Raw genomic sequence first — 18,193 nt, 5'->3', positions numbered from 1 at the left:
CAGAGATTTGTTGATATTCCTTTTAGAGGCACTAGAAAGGTAACATTTTGGCCTTTAGATAAAATTTTTCATGCTTACAAGTGTCAAATCACATCAGTTTAGTTACATCACAGAGAAAGCTCCTTCATAACTCAGTTTATTTTACTTAACTGAATAAGTGGACTATCAGAAAAATTCAATACTAAAGTAGCCTTTCCTTTCCCTCAAATCCACCAACAAGAACAATGACAGGAATCTGGGCAATGCAATTGCTCGAAAGATCTTCATTCTCTAGGGTTTCTTTGACCACCCCTAGCCGGAAATGTTTCTCTTCATAATGGGGCTTGTTGCTTATCTCTGCATACTGGTGGGCAACATCTCAATTATTGTGGTACCCAGGGGATATTTTAGGGGAGCACCAAATGCATCATTTTAGCTGTGATGTCTTTGGATCCTTACATTGCCATCTGCAAACACTTGAGGTACCCAGCTATCATGCATCAGCAACTCTGTGTCCTCCTAGTGGCCATGGCATGGCTAAGCAGTTTGGCCAACTCTACTTCAGTCATCCCTTGCCATCCAGCTGCCACTAGGCGGTAACAAGGTGGACGACTTTCTGTGTGAGGTCTCAGCGATGATCAAGATATCATGTGTTGACACCACATTCAATGTATCTATGCTCTCCATTGTGAGGATATTTTAGTCCCTCGTCCTCTAATCAATTATCTTTGTTTACTGTGGATTCATTGTAGCTACTGTGCTGAGGATTCAGTCCTCAGGGGGAAAGAAGGAGGTCTTCAACACATGTGGTTCTCATATTGTATCTCTCCTCTATGGGCCTGTAATTAGCATGTATGTACAGCCCTCTGCCAACTCCCAGGACAAAAACAAATTTATGTCCCTGTTCTACAGTTTGGTGACTCCTATGCTTAACCCTTTTATCTACACTTTGAGCAACAGGGACATAAAAGGGGCAATGAGGAGGCTTCTTGTCTTTTTGTATCACCAGGAAGAGAACAAAAGTAATTATTTTTATACTCCACATTCTTCATATACAGGTCAGAAGATCTCCTGTTCTAAAATTACATGTTGATTTAACCTCCTCCAAAATTGTTAGCATTCTTTACTACCCACCCTGTCTACATATATGCTTTTGTACCACACAGTGGGGTTTGTTGGATATCATTTCAAGTGTGAATCCTAATCCTCAGATTGTCTGCAATTTGCATGGTAGTGAGAACTATGTCCTTATGTTCCTTTGTATTTATCTAGAAATATCCATAGGCATCTAAAAAGTGGGCAATAAATAAATGTTAATAGACTGACTCATTTACTCAGAGCAAAAATCAAGTCCTATCATTTTATGTGTTACTTTGAAAAATATATATGAGTAATATAGACTGCAGTTTACCTTCTTGTTATTATGAATGTGATTTAAAGGCTAATCTTTTATTTGCAAATTAACTTTTTATGGATTGATTGCCAGCAAGATCAAATGGGTTAATATCTCATATTCCATAACTGACCCTCTCAACCACAAATTCACTGATCCTTTACAAATAAAATAATTCAAAAATAATATCTGACTCTTTCCTATTGATCTTAATGGGATTTCTTCCTTTTGAGGTATTTGACTGAAGTAATTATTTCTAGGTTATCAGATGGAGAAGTTAAAATCTTCAGAAATTTCTATGTTGTCTCCTAATATTGAGAGCCACTCACCCTTCAATGGGAAGACAACCTACCTAGAATGAGAAAATTAGATGTATTTGGTAGGTAACCGAAGGATTAAATCGTCTCATCATTTAAAATCAGAATATTCAGCAGAAGGAAAATGGAAAAAGAAGGTAGAGCACAACCTGGGGCAAATATAAAATAAACTAGCTATCAGACCGTCAATTTTGAGATAGAGGTGACAAAGTAGAAAGTTGGATAATGATGTAAGAAGGCAGTGTTCTGTTGACTTTATCCATAACATCAACTCTCCTCATTATAAATCCATAATTTTTCTTATACTTCCTCTGCTCCCCTGTCTTTCAACTTGTGTTTAAGAAAAACATTTGTTTTTCTAACAACTACATACATTCATTTGAGGCCTTCACACATCTGCCCATCCTTCATGTATTTCCACTGTGCTCTTCTGAATGACAAGAACAAAATCTATTAACACACAATGTGCAAACCGCTGATACAGAAATATTATATATTATAGTTTTGCCATTGTTGGAGACAAGGAAACATCACTCTTTTGGAGGAAAGTTGACTCCCTGGCATACCAACATGTCTGTAAGGACTAGGCCTGATTTCACTGTGTACCTCTCCTTCATAGTACTGACCTGTATTGAGAGAATGGGCTCTAAATAAGTATTTTTTAAATAAATGAATGAATGATAAGTATTACCCACTGTCCTAATTGCCTACTATTAAAACCTGTATAACAGAATCATGCAAAAATGTGTCATATACTAAACAATGAGTGTAGCAAAAGAGGTTTGTAGCTGAATGTTTTTTTTAATTTTTTATCTCCATAGGTTTTTAGGTAACAGGTGGTATTTGGTTACATAAGTTCTTCAGTGGTGATTTGTGAGATTTTGGTGCACCCACCACCTGAGCAGTATACACTGAACTCAATTTGTAGTCTTTTATCCCTCCCTCCCCTCCTACCCTTTCCCCCACCCAGTCCCCAAAGTCCATTGTATCATTCTTATGCCTTTGCATCCTCATTGCTTAGCTCCCTCTTATGAGCAAGAACATACAATATTTGGTTTTCCATTCCTGAGTTACTTCATTTAGAATAATAGTCTCCAATCCCATCTAGGTTGTTGTGAATGCCATTAATTCATTCCTTTTTATGGCTGAGTAGTATTCCATTGTATATATATATATATATACCACAGTTTCTTTATCTATTCGTTGATTGATGTGCATTTGGACTGGTTCCACATTTTCGCAATTGCAAATTGCGCTGCTATAAACATGCATGTGCAAGTATGTTTTTCGTATAATGACTTCTTTTCCTCTGAGTAGATACCCAGTAAGGGGATTGCTGGATCAAATGGTAGTTCCACTTTTAGTTCTTTAAGGAATCTCAACACTGTTTTCCATAGTGGTTGTACTAGTTTACATTCCCATCGGCAGTGTAGAAGTGTTCCCTTTCACCACATCCATGCCAATATATATTTGTTAAAAATTTTTTATAATGGTCATTCTTGCAGGAGTAAGGTTGGTATCTCATGGCAGTTTTGATTTGCATTTCTCTGATCATTAGTGATGTTGAGCGTTTATTCATATGTTTGCTGGCCATTTGTATATCTTCTTTTGAGAATTGTCTATTCATGTCCTTAGCCCACTTATTGATGGGATTGTTTGATTTTTTCTTGCTAATTTGTCTGAGTTCCTTGTAAATACTGGATTATTAGTCCTTTGTCAGATGTACAGATTGTACAGATTGTGAAAAATTTTCTCCCACTTTGTGAGTAATCTACTCTGCTGACTGTTCTTTTGCTGTGCAAAAGCTCTTTAGTTTCATTAAACCCCACCTATTTATCTTGGATTTTGTTGCATTTGCTTTTGGGTTCTTGGTCAGAAATCTTTGCCTGAGCCAATGTCTAGAAGGTTTTTTTCAATGTTATCTTCTAGAATTTTTATAGTTTCAGGTCTTAGGTCTTAGATTTAAGTCTTTGATCCATCTTTTTTTTTTAGACAGAGTCTTGCTCTGTCCCCCAGGCTAGAGTGCAGTGGCTCAATCTCAGCTCACTGCAAGCTCTGCCGCCTGGGTTCACGCCATTCTCCTGCCTCAGCCTCCCGAGTAGCTGGGACTACAGGTGCCTGTTGCCATGCCCAGCTAATTTTTTGTATTTTTAGTAGAGACGGGGTTTCACCATGTTAGCCAGAATGGTCTTGATCTCCTGACCTCGTGATCCACCCGCCTCGGCCTCCCAAAGTGCTGGGATTATAGGTGTGAGCCACTGCACTCAGCTTTGATCCATCTTGAGTTGATTTTTGTATAAGGTGACAGATGAGGATCCCGGTTCATTATCCTACATATGGCTTGCCAATTATCCCAGCAACATCTGTTGAATAGTGTGTCCTCTCCCCACTTTATGTTTCTGTTTGCTTTGTCAAAGATCAGTTGGCTATAAGTATTTGGTTTTATTTCTTGGTTCTCTATTCTGTTCCATGGGTCTATGTGCCTACTTTTATACCCATACCATGCTGTTTTGGTGACTATGGCCTTATAGTATAGTTTCAAATCAGGTAATGTGATGCCTCCAGATTTGTTCTTTTTGATTAGTCTTGCTTTGGCTATGTGGGCTCTTTTTGGGTTCCACATGAATTTTAGGATTGTTTTTTCTAGTTCTATGAAGAATGATGGGGTTGGGCCATATGTTGAGTTTATTTTAAGCTTCATAAGAAACTGCCAAGTGGTTCCTCAAAGTGATTTTAACATTTTGCATTCTCATCAGTAATAAATAAGAGTTCCCCTTGTTCTGCATTTTTTTTCTAGCATTTACTATTGTCAGGGTTTTTATTTTTTAGCCAATAGAACATTATGTGGGAATTTTTCTGTCTTGTTGGCTAATATTTAATATTTATAATTTCATAATATTTAAATTTTATTTACTTATTTTCATAATATTTAATATTTAATTATTTCATAATATTTAAATTTTGCTTCTTGGCCTGCAAAACCTGAACTATTTTCCATCTGGCTCTTGTGGGGAAAATTAGCTGATCTCTGGTCTTTCATATGGATTTTCCTAACTCATTGAACCTCATTGAGGTTCAGCTGAACTATAAGTCAATAACTATAAGCTTTTTAAATATGGGAAATAGTGAGTCTTTGATAGGAACAAGTAATTTTTTCCAATTTTTCTTTAAGAATTTTGGCCTATGTACACAAGACAGGGATGCCCTCTCTCACCACTCCTATTCAACATAGCGTTGGAAGTTCTGCCCAGGGCAATCAGGCAGGAGAAAGAAATAAAGGGTATTCAATTAGAAAAAGAGGAAGTCAAAGTGTCCCTGCTTGCAGATGACATGATTGTATATCTAGAAAACCCCATCGTCTCAGCCCAAAATCTCCTTAAGCTGATAAGCAACTTCAGCAAAGTCTCAGGATACAAAATCAATGTGCAAAAATCACAAGCATTCTTATACACCAATAACAGACAAACAGAGAGCCAAATCATGAGGGAACTCCCATTCACAATTGCTTCAAAGAGAATAAAATACCTAGGAATCCAACTTACAAGGGATGTGAAGGACCTCTTCAAGGAGAACTACAGACCACTGCTCAATGAAATAAAAGAGGATACAAATGGAAGAACATTCCATGTTCATGTGTAGGAAGAATCAATATCGTGAAAATGGCCATACTGCCAAAGGTAATTTATAGATTCAGCACCATCCCCATCAAGCTACCAATGACTTTCTTCACAGAATTGGAAAAAATTACTTTAAAGTTCATATGGAACCAAAAAAGAGCCCGCATTGCCAAGCCAATCCTAACCCAAAAGAACAAAGCTGGAGACATCACACTACCTGACTTCAAACTATACTACAAGGCTACAGTAACCAAAACAGCATGGTACTGGTACCAAAACAGAGATATAGACCAATGGAACAGAACAGAGCCCTCAGAAATAATGCCACATATCTACAACTATCTAATCTTTGACAAATATGACAAAAATAAGCAATGGGGAAAGGATTCCCTATTTAATAAATGCTGCTGGGAAAACTGGCTAGCCATATGGAGAAAGCTGAAACTGGATCCCTTCCTTAAACGTTATACAAAAATTAATTCAAGATGGATTAAAGACTTCAATGTTAGACCTAAAACCAGAAAAACCCTAGAACAAAACCTAGGCAATACCATTCACGACATAGGCATGGGCAAGGACTTCATGTCTAAAACACCAAAAGCAATGGCAACAAAAGCCAAAACGGACAAATGGGATCTAATTAAACTAAAGAGCTTCTGCACAGCAAAAGAAACTACCATCAGAGTGAACAGGCAACTTACAGAATGGGAGAAAATTTTTGCAAGCTACTCATCTGACAAAGGGCTAATATCCAGAATCTACAATGAACTCAAACAAATTTACAAGAAAAAAACAAACAACCCCATCAAAAAGTGGGTGAAGGACATGAACGGACACTTCTCAAAAGAAGACATTTATGCAGCCAAAAGACACATGAAAAAATGCTCATCATCACTGGCCATCAGAGAAATGCAAATCAAAACCACAGTGAGATACCATTTCACACCAGTTAGAATGGCAATCATTAAAAAGTCAGGAAACAACAGGTGCTGGAGAGGATGTGGAGAAATAGGAACACTTTTACACTGTTGGTGGGACTGTAAACTAGTTCAACCATTGTGGAAGTCAGTGTGGCGATTCCTCAGGGATCTAGAACTAGAAATACCATTTGACCCAGCTATCCCATTACTGAGTATATACCCAAAGGATTATAAATCATGCTGCTGTAAAGACACATGCACATGCATGTTTATTGTGGTACTATTCACAACAGCAAAGACTTGGAACCAACCCAAATGTCCAACAATGATAGACTGGATTAAGAAAATGTGGCACATATACACCATGGAATACTATGCAGCCATAAAAAATGATGAGTTCATTTCCTTTGTAGGGACATGGAAGAAGCTGGAAACCATCATTCTCAGCAAACTATCACAAGGGCAAAAAACCAAACACCGCATGTTCTCACTCATAGGTGGGAACTGAACAATGAGAACACATGGTCACAGGAAGGGGAACATCACACGCCAGGGCCTGTTGTGGGGTGGGGGGAGGGGGGAGGGATAGCATTAGGAGATATGTCTAATGTTAAATGACGAGTTACTGGGTGCAGCATACCAACATGGCACATGTATACATATGTAACAAACCTGCACGTTGTGCACATGTACTCTAAAACTTAAAGTATAATAAATAAAAAAAGAATTTTGGCCTATGTATAACTATGATATATCAATTTTAAAATGCAAGACAAAGACAGACATTTTCTGTAGGTATCTGTTACTTAATGTGCATGGCTGATCTTTTTAGTTGCCTTTAAAATGTTCTGTATTTAATTAATTCATTCTAATATAAATATTCTGTGAATCTTTATTGTATTTTCTCAATACAATTTAGAACTGTAACTTTCTGAGGAAGGTTTTGAACCTCACTTTTCAATTGAATTTCCTGACGGTCAAATTGCTTAACCCATTCTGAATACTTTTACTGTAATTTTTACAGGCTTTAATGACAAGAGGCTTGAGGAAAGGGAGCCTGTTTTGCCCTTTACACCATGTGAGGACACACAGAAGGCACCATCCATAAGAAACGAATGCTTACCAGGTAATGAAATTTGCTGGTACCTTGATCTTGAACTTCCCAGCCTCCAGAACTGTAAGCAATAAATTTATGTTGTTTACATAAAAAAGAAAATAAAAATACATGAAGAAGAATTACCCAGTGTTTCTCTCACATCCTTTACAGACTTCTAAACAATACAAACTCTTTAAATTGTAAACGAACCTGGAAAATTTTTACATCATCTTAAACAATTACGTATATCAGTTAAAAACAAATAAAGCCTTTAATAATGTGTTCAAATAATTTAATTTATATTTTGTTTCTTCCTCCATCAAAAGTCTTTACAGAAGCATAAATCAATTTCCTCAAAGCCCCTTTTGACTGATGATTGAATGGTACTTACTTTCTGATTGCTTCATTCTCCCCAATTCTAAGTCCCTGAGTCCCTGACATCAATTTAACTTCTCCAAGTGCAGTAGAAAATATTCATCAAGTGTTTCAATATTTGCTCTGACCTTACTTATAATTTAGCACTTGTTACAATAATTTACATATCTTTTCAGTTCACTGTTTGCTCAGTTGGTCATCCCATTCTTGAGCTTTTTTGCATGTAGTTTATGCTTTCCTGGACATTGCAATGCTCATTTTAGCCATATTTTGTTGCTATCTTAACTTGCTGGCTTTTTTTACTCTTCTGACATATTTTTATGGTTATTTCGCATCCACTTTTTGGGATTAAAAGGACCTGAACACATCTTCTCTGGCTGAACTCCAGTTCTAAAGCTTGCCATCACCTTAACTCAATGTGAACATTAAGACTTTCTTCCTTTTGATTCTTTTCTGAAAGTATCTATTTTAAACTCAAATTTGATATAGACTTGGACCACTTGGTATCTTCTTCTCAAGGCTGCACTCCATTAAAGGTAATTTAAGTGTTCACATTATTTTTTAATCAGCCTAATTTATCAAAAACTTTACATTTTTCTCCAACTAAAGCATAAATTCTATGGCAAACTCTTTCTTCCTATTTATATAAACCTGGCTTTCAACTATTAAGAAACACAAATATAGCTGCACTTACCACTATGTTCCAATGTTAAGCCACAGAGATCTGGCATGATTCTCATGTCTTCTGGCAACATTGACATGGCCTCACTTAGCTTCTCCAGGATTTGTATAAAATAAAACTTCATATCAGCAAGTGCACCCTCCATAGTACCAAATCTACCTCAGGCTTCCAGGGCACCCAATTCCATTCTGCTTGGAATCTAAATCAGCCACCTGGGAACAAAGAAAGACCATAAGTCTGGCAGCAATGGGGGAAGAGAGAGTTTTCCAAATATTTTCACATCATAGCACACATAACATGGAATGTATAAGGCTGTTCTTGATTAAAGAAGACTGGCCACTGCTAGTGTGCTCCTCCTAGGCCTCACACAACAACCCCAAAGTCTAAGAGGATTAATGTCTTTTCACATATGTAAAATTCAGAGAACACTGTTTAAGAGGCTTGACAGCTAAGAACTTACATACCATCATCAATACTCAATGTTGCCTTAATGTAAACATATTTTTCTGACATCCAGTAAACCTAATCTTTAAAAAACTAAAAACAAAGATTCTTCCTTTCAGGAAAACACTTCTGCCTTGCTTTCTTTAGATTATGAGAGTAGGCATTGGAGAATTGAATTCTCACTGTCATCCACTTATTAATCTGAATTGCAAGCATAAAAACTCATGAAAGGACCAGGCATGGTGGCTCATACCTCTAATCCCAGCACTTTGGGAAGCCAAGGCAGGAGAACTGCTTCAGCCCAGAAGTTCAAGACCAACTTGGGCTATGTAGTGAGACACCTATCCTACAGAAATTTAAAAATTAGCCAAGTGTGGTGGTGCATGCTCATAGTTCCATAGTTCTAGCTACTCAGGGGGCTGAGGCAGGATTCCCAGAGACCAGAAGGTCAAGTCTGCAGTGAGCCATGATCACACCACTGCACTCTGGTCTGGGTGACAGAGCAAGACCCTGCCAAAAAAAAAAAAACAAACAAACAAAAAAAAACACCTCAGGAAGAATTCTGGTACTTTGAGATTGGAAAAGAATTTGAAAAACATTCAACATTTCTTCATAAGAAATGTCTCAACAAATTGGTTATAAGGAATGTATGACAACACAATAAAGACCATGTATGACAACCCCACAGCTGAGATCATCAATTTGAAAGCTTTCCCTCTCAGATCAGAAACAAAGCAAAGATGCCCACTCTCACCACTTCTATTCAACCTAGTACTGGAAGTTATAGCCATGGCAATTAGGCAAGAGAAAGAAATTAAAAGCATACAAATCGGAATGAACAAAAGAGAGAGAGAGAGAAAGAGAGAGAGAAAGGGAGGGAGGGAGGGAGGAAGGAAAGAAATGGTCTTTGTATGCTGATTACCTATTGTTATATATAGAAACCCCAAATATTACACCAAAAACTGTTAAAACTAATGAACTAGTTCAGGATATAAATCAACATAAAAAATCAGTACTGTTTTTGCAGTATTGTAAAGACTATTGACATTATGAAGAAACTGCATCAACTAACAGGCAAAATAACCAGCTAGCATCATAATGACATGATCAAATTCACACATAACAATATTAACCTTAAATATAAATGGGCTAAATGCTCCAATTAAAAGACACATACTAATAAATTGGATAAAGAGTCAAGACCCATCAGTGTGCTGTATTCAGGAGACCCATCTCATGTGCAAAGACACACACAGGCTCAAAATAAAGGGATGGAGGAATATTTACCAAGCAAATGGAAAGCCAAAAAAAAAAAAAAAAAGCAGCAGTAGCAATCCTAGTCTCTGATAAAACAGACTTTAAATCAAAAAAGACAAAGAAGGGAATTACATAATGGTAAAGGGATCAGTGCAACGAGAAGAGCTAACTATCCTAAATATATATGCACCCAATACAAGTGCACCCAGTTTCATAAAGCAAGTTCTTAGAGAACTACAAAGAGACTCAGACTCCTGCACAATAATAGTGGGAGACTTTAACACCCCACTGTCAATATTAGACAGATCAGTGAGACAGAAAATTAATAAGGATATTCAGAACTTGAACTCAGCTCTGGACCAAGCAGACCTAATAGACATCTACAGAACTCTTCACCCCTAATCAGCAGAATATGCATTCTTCTCAGAATCACATTACACTTAATCTAAAATTGGCCACATAATTGGGAGTAAGACACTCCTCAGCAAATGCAAAAGAGAAATCATAAAAAACAGTCTCTCAGACCACAGTGCAATCAAATTAGAACTCAAGATTAAGAAACTCACTCAAAACTGCACAACTACATGGAAACTGAACAACCTGCTCCTGAATGACTACTGGGTAAATAACAAAATTAAGGCAGAAATAAAGAAGTTCTTTGAAACCAATGAGAACAAAGACACAATGTACTAGAATCTCTGGGACACAGCTAAAGCAGTGTTTAGAGGAAAATTTATAGTACTGAATGCCAACATCAGAAAGAGGAAAAGATCTAAAACTGACACCTTAACATCACAATTAGAAGAACTAGAGAAGCAAGAGCAAACAAATTCAAAAGCTAGCAGAAGACAAGAAATAACTAAAATCAGAGCAAAACTGAAGGAGATACAGACACAAAAAACCCTTCAAAAAGTCAATGAATCCATGAAATGTTTTATGAAAAGGGAGAAAAGAGAGAAGAATCAGACACAGCAAAAAACGATAAAGGGATATCACCACTGATCTCACAGAAATACAAACTACCATCAGAGAATATTACAAACACCACTACGCAAATAAACCAGAAAATCTAGAAGAAATTGATAAACTTCTGGACACATACACCCTCCCAAGACTAAACCAGGAAGAGGTTGAATCCCTGAGTAGACCAGTAACAAGTTCTGAAATTGAGGTAGTAATTAATAGCCTACCAACCAAAAAAATTCCAGGACCACACAGATTCACAGCCAAATTCTACCAGAGGTACTAAGATGACATGGTACCATTCCTTCTGAAACTATTCCAAACTATAGAAAAAGAGGGACTCCTCCCTAACTCATTTTATGAAGTCAGCATCATCTTGATACCAAAACAGGGCAGAGACACAACAACAAAAAAGAAAATTTCAGGCCAATATCCCTGATGGACATTGATGTGAAAATCTTCAATAAAATACTAGCAAACAATTCAACAGCACATCAAAAAGCTTATCCACCATGAGCTAGTCAGCTTCATCCCTGGGATGCAAGGCTGGCTCAACATACACAAATCAATAAATGTAATCCATCACATAAACAGAACCAACGACAAAAACCACATGATTATCTCAATAAATGCAGAAAAGGCCTTCAATAAAATTGAACACCCCTTCATGCTACAAACACTCAATAAACTAGGTATTGATGGAACATATTTCAAAATAATAAGAGCCATTTATGACAAACCCACAGCCAGCATCATTCTGAATAGGCAAGAGCTGGAAGCATTTTCTTGGAAAACCAGCACAAAACAAAGATGCCCTTTCTCACCACTCCTACTCAACATAGTATTGGAAGTTCTGGCCAGGACAATCAAGCAAGAGAAAGAAATAAGGGGTATTCAGATAGGAAGAAAGGATGTCAAATTGTCTCTGTTTGCAGATGACATGATTACATATTTAGAAAACCCCATCGTCTCAGCCCAAAATCTCCTTAAGCTGATAAGCAACTTCAGCAAACTCTCAGGATACAAAATCAACATGCAAAAATCACAAGCATTCTTATACACCAGTAATAGACAAACAAATAGCCAAATCATGAGTGAACTCTCATTCACAATTGCTACAAAGAGAATAAAATACCTAGGAGTACAATTTACAAGGGATGTGAAGGACCTCTTCAAGGAGAACTACAAACCACTGCTCAAGGAAATGAGAGAAGACACAAACAAATGGAAAAACATTCCATGTTCATGGATAGGAAGAATCAATATCGTGAAAATGGCCATACTGCCCAAAGGAATTTATAGATTCAATGCTATCCCAATCAAGCTACCATTAACTTTCTTCGCAGAATTAGAAAAACTACTTTTAAATTTCACATGGCACCAAAAAAGAGCCTGTATAGCCAACACAATTCTAAGCAAAAAGAACAAAGCTGGAGGCATCATGCTACCTGACTTCAAACTATACTACAAGGCTACAGTAACCAAAACAGCATGGTACTGGTACCAAAACAAATATATAGAGCAATGGAACAGAACAGAGGCCTCAGAAATAACACCACACATCTGCAACCATCTGATTTTGACAAACCTCACAAAAACAATCAATGGGGAAAGGATTCCCTATTTAATAAATGGTGTTGGGAAAACTGGCTAGCCATATGCAGAAAACAGAAACTGGACCCTTCCTTACGCCTTATACAAAAATTATCTCAAGATGGATTAAAGACTTAAACGTAAGACCTAAAATCATAAAAATCCTACAAGAAAACTGGGAAATACCATTCAGGACATAGGCATGGGCAAAGACTTCATGTGTAAAACACCAAAAGCAAAGGCAACAAAAGCCAAAATCAACAAATGGGATCTAATTAAACTAAATAACATCTGCATAGCAAAAGAAACTATCATCAGAATGAACAAGCAACCTACAGAATGGGAGAAAATTTTTGCAATCTATCCATCTGACAAAGGGCTAATATCCAGAATCTACAAGTATCTTAAACAAATTTACAAGAAAAAAACAAACAACCCTATCAAAAAGTGGGCAAAGGATATAAACAGACACTTCTCAAAAGAAGACATTTATGTGCCCAACAAACATATGAAAAAAAGTTCATTATCACTGGTCATTAGAGAAATGCAAATCAAAACCATAATGAGATACCATCTCACACCAGTTAGAATGGTGATCATTAAAAAGTCAGGAAACAACAGATGCTGGAGAAGATGTGGAGAAATAGGAACACTTTTACGATGTTGGTGGGAGTGTAAATTAGTTCAACCATTGTAGAAGACAGTGTGGTGATTCCTCAAGGATCTAGAACCAGAAATACCATTTGACCCAGCAATCCCATTACTGGGTATATACCTAAAGGATTATAAATCATGCTATCCCATTACTGGGTATATACTCAAAGGATTATAAATCATGCTACTATAAAGACACATGCACACGTTTGTCTATTGCAGCACTGTTCACAATAGCAAAGACTTGGAACCAACCCAAATGCCCAACAATGATAAACTGGATAAAAAAAATGTGGTACATAAGCACCAATGGAATACTATGCACCCATAAAAAATGACGAGTTCATGTCCTTTGCAGGGACATGGATGAAGCTGGAAACCATCATTCTCAGCAAACTAACACAGGAACGGAAAATCAAACACCACATGTTCTCACTTATAAGTTGGAGTTGAATAATGAGAACACATGGACACAGGGAGGAGAACATCACACACTGGGGCTTGTCAGTGGGTGGGAGGCTAGGAGAGGGCTAGCATTAGGAGAAATACCTAATGTAGATGACGGGTTGATCAGTGAAACAAACCACCATGGCACATTTATACCTGTGTAACAAACCTGCACGTTCTGCACGTGTATCCTAGAACTTAATTTATATTTTTTTTAAAAAAGTAGTGTTACACTAACAACAAACTATTTTTAAAAGAATCAATAAAACAATCCTATTTTCAAAACATGAAAATGCTCAGGAATAAATTAAACCAAAGAGGTGAAAGCTATGTATAGTGAAATCTGTAAGGCATTGGTAAAAGAAATTGAAGACGATAAATGAAAAAATTCCTTGTTCATGGATTGGAAGAACTAAAACTGCTAAAATGTTCATACTACCCAAAATAATCAATAAATTCAATACAGTTCTTATCAAAATTCCAATGACATTTTTCGTAGAAATAGAGAAACAATCTTAAAATTTATGTGGAATCACAAAAGACTCTAAACAGACAAAGCAATCTTGAGCAAGAAGAACAAAGCTGAAGGCATTATAGTACTTAATTTGAAAATATACTACAAAGCTATGGTAATAAAAACAGTATGGTACTGGCATAAAAAGAGACACATAGACCAATACAATAGAATAAGGAACCTAGAAATAAATCCAAGTATTTACAGCCAACTGATTTTCAACAAAAGTGCCAAAAACACATAATGAGAAAAGAACAGTCTCTTTAATGAATGGTGTTTGGAAAACTGGATGTCCACCTGCAGAAGAATGAAAATAGACCCTCATCTCACACCACCTACGAAACTCAACTCAAAATTAACTAAAAGCTTAGACATAATGCCATAAACTTTAAAACTACAAGAAGAAAACATAGGGGAAAACCTCCATGACATTGGCCTGAGCAATGGTTTTTCTAGGTGATCCTCAAAGCACAGGCAACAAAAATAAAGATAGACAAATAGAATTACATCAAAGTAAAAAGCTTCTGCACAGAAAAGGAAACAATCCACAGAGTGAATAGACAACCCAAAGAAATATTAGCAGAAAATATTTGCAAACCATACATCTGATGTGTTTAATATGCAAAATAAATAAGGAACTCAAACAACTCAGTAGTAAGAAAACTAACAGCCCAATGAAAAATTGGACAAATGATTGAATAGACATTTTTCAAAGACATGGCCAGGTATATAAAAAATGCTCAACATCACCAATCATTAGAAAAATGCAAATTAAAACCACAGTGAGATCACCTCACACATGTTAGAATGGCTATTATCAAAAAAAATAAAAGATAATGTTGGAGAGGATGCAGAGAAAGAAAACCCTTGCACTCTATTGGTGGAAATATAAATTAGTATAGCCTTTATGGAAAATAGTAAGGGGGTTCCTCAAAAAATTAAAAATAGAAATATCATATGATCCAGGAATCCCAGTTCTGGATATATACCCAAAGAAAGCCTTATTTGAAAAGATATCTCACTCCCATGTTCATTGCAGCATTATACACAATAGCAAAAATATACACAATAGCAAAAATATACACAATAGCAAAAATCAACCTAAGTGTCCATCAACAAAAAATGGATAAAGAAGATGTGGTTTATATACACTATAGAATACTATTCAGTAATTTTAAAAAAGAAAGAAAGCTTGCCATTAATTATAACATGTATTTTCTGGAGGACATTAAGTGAAATAAGTGAGACACAGAGAAACAAATGGAATCTAAAACAGTTAAACTTACAGAAATGGAGTAAGATGGTGCTTACCAGAGGCTGGGGGGTGGGGAATACAGACAGATCTTAGTGAAAGGATACAAAATTTCAGTTAGGAGGAATAAATTCAAGTGATCTATTGTACATCATGATGGCCATACTTAATAACAATATATTGTATTCTTAAAAATTGCCAAAATATTATATTTTAAATATTCTCATCACAAAAAAGGAGGTAATAAATATGTTAAATAGCTTAACTTAGCCATTCCACAATGTATTCATATATCAAAACATCATGATTGTATACTGTAAAGAAATACAATTTTTATTTGTCAATTCAAAAAATAATTGTGTTTTTTTTTTATTATACTTTAAGTTTTAGGCTACATGTGCACATTGTGCAGGTTAGTTACATATGTATACATGTGCCATAAAATAACTGTGTTTCTGTACAGTAACACTGAATTATCTGGAAAACCAAATGCCATTTACAGTATCATCAAAATGAATAAAATATTTAGAAATAAATTTAACCCTGGAAGTGATTAATCTTTACACTTAAAACTATAAAATATTGATGAAATAAATTGAAGAAAATACAAATAAATGTTTAAAATATTTCATGCTCATGGAATAGAAGAATTAATACTACTAAAATGTCCATAATACCCAAAGTAATTGACAGATTCAATGCAATTCTTATCAAAACTCTAATGATATTTTTCACAGCATTGGAGGAAAAATTCTAAAATATGTATGGAACCACAAAAAAACATAAATAGCCAAAACGACTTGAACAACAACAACAGAAAAGCTGAGGCATCACATTTCCTGACTTGAAACCATATTACAGAACTATAAGAATCAAAACTGTATGATACTGGCATAAAAGCAGACACACAAACCAATGGAACAGAATCAAGTCCCCAAAAATAAATCCACACATATATGGTCAACTAACTAATATTTGACAAATGTGTCAAGAATACACAGGAGAAAGGATACTTGATTCAATAAATGGTGCTGGGAAAACTTAGTATCTATATGCAAAATAATAAAATTGAACCATTATCTTACGTAACTCACAAATCTGATAAGGAGTTAATATCCAAAAAATACAAGGAATTCAAACAACTCCATAGCAAAAATAATACAATAAATTGATTTTTAAATGGCCAAAGGACCTGAGCTGACATTTCTCAATGGAAGACATATATATGGCCAACAGATATGTGAAATAATGATAATGCTCAACAGCACTATTCATGAGAGAAATGAAAATTAAAACCCCAATGAGATCAGCCAACATGTTAGGATGGCTATTATCGAGACGAGATAACAAGTATTGGCAAGGATTCAGAAAGAAAGGGAATCCTTATGCACTACTGGTGGGAATGTAAATTGGAACAGCTATTTTAGAAAACAGTATGGAGGTTCCTCAAAAATCAAAACTAGAGCTACCATCTTATCCAGCAATCCCACTGCTGGGTATATACCCAAAGGAAACGAAAATAGTATGTCAAAGAGATACATGCACTCTTGTGTTCAATGTAGCATCATTCACATTAGCCAATACTTGGAAACAAACCAAGCATCCATCAAAAAGAAGGAAATACTGCCACTTGCAACAACATGGATCAACCTTGTTGGCATTATGCTTAGTAAAATACATGAATCAGAGAAAGACAAATACCATATGAACTCACTTATACATGAAATCTTAAAAAGCTGAATTCACAGAAACAGAGAATAGAATTAGAATGGTGGTTTCCAAAAGCTGGGGGAGGGGAAAATAGGGAGATGTTGGTCAGAAGGTACAAGCTTTCAGTTACAAGGCGAACAAGTTCTGGGGATTTAATATGCAGCATGGTGAATATAGTTAACAATACAGTATTTAATATTTGAAATTTGTTAAGAGTGTAGATCTTAAATATTCTCACCACAAAACAAGAAAAAAATATGTCAGCTGATGGATAGGTTAATTAGCTGGTTTGTGGTAATCACTTCACAATATATACATATGTCAAAACATCATATACATAGTAAGTGTATGCAATTTTTACTTGTTAATTATACCTTCACAAAGCTGGGGTGAAAAGAACAGAGGTAAAACTATATTATTTTCATAAATTGCATAAGTGTATATTTTATGATTACTATGAAAAAGGGGTTTTTTAAATTTCTATTTTTAGTTTAGATTCAGGGGGATACATGGGCAGGTTTATTACAAGGGTATAGTGTGTGATGCTGAGGTTTGGGCTTATATTAACCCTGTCACCCAGACAGTGAATATAGTATACAATAGGAAATTTTTCAGTCCTTGCTCCTCTCCTCTCCTTCCTTTTGGAATCCCTAGTGTCTACTGTTTCCATCTTTATGTCTGTATGTACCCAGGATTTAGCTCCTTAAACTTTAAATCAAGTGAGAAGATGTGATATTCGGTTTTCTATTTCTGCATTAATTTGCTAAGGATAATGGCCTCCAGCTGCATCCATATTGCTTCAAAGGACATTATTTCGTTCTCTTTTATGGCTGTGTAGCATTCCATGTTGTGTATGTACCACATTTTCTTTATCCAATCCACCATTAATGGGCACCTAGCTTGATTCCATGTCTTTGCAATTGTGAACAGTGCTGCAATGAACATGTGAATGCATGTGTCTTTTAGGTAGAACAATTTAT

At 35.9% G+C, this 18,193-nt stretch overlaps 1 protein-coding gene across 4 annotated transcripts in view; it reads right to left on the bottom strand.

Annotated features, from left to right (window-relative positions):
* LOC129534113 (uncharacterized) overlaps positions 1-18,193 on the bottom strand; it is a 40,404-nt gene that overhangs the window by 3,911 nt on the left and 18,300 nt on the right. For all 4 annotated transcript variants that reach the window (XM_055389857.2, XM_055389858.2, XM_055389856.2 and 1 more), the window contains 2 exons: positions 8,392-8,591; positions 7,350-7,401 (listed from right to left, as the gene is read on the bottom strand). In XM_055389857.2, the coding sequence (XP_055245832.1) occupies positions 7,350-7,401; positions 8,392-8,524 (185 nt within the window). In that variant the 5' untranslated portion in view covers positions 8,525-8,591. The remainder of the gene's footprint in view (positions 1-7,349; positions 7,402-8,391; positions 8,592-18,193) is intronic.

Source organism: Gorilla gorilla, chromosome 5, assembly GCF_029281585.2.
Source record: "Gorilla gorilla gorilla isolate KB3781 chromosome 5, NHGRI_mGorGor1-v2.1_pri, whole genome shotgun sequence".
Classification (NCBI taxonomy): Eukaryota; Metazoa; Chordata; class Mammalia; order Primates; family Hominidae; genus Gorilla; species Gorilla gorilla.
The sequence above is the reverse complement of the archived record's forward strand: the minus strand, read 5'-3'. Positions and strand labels throughout refer to the sequence as shown.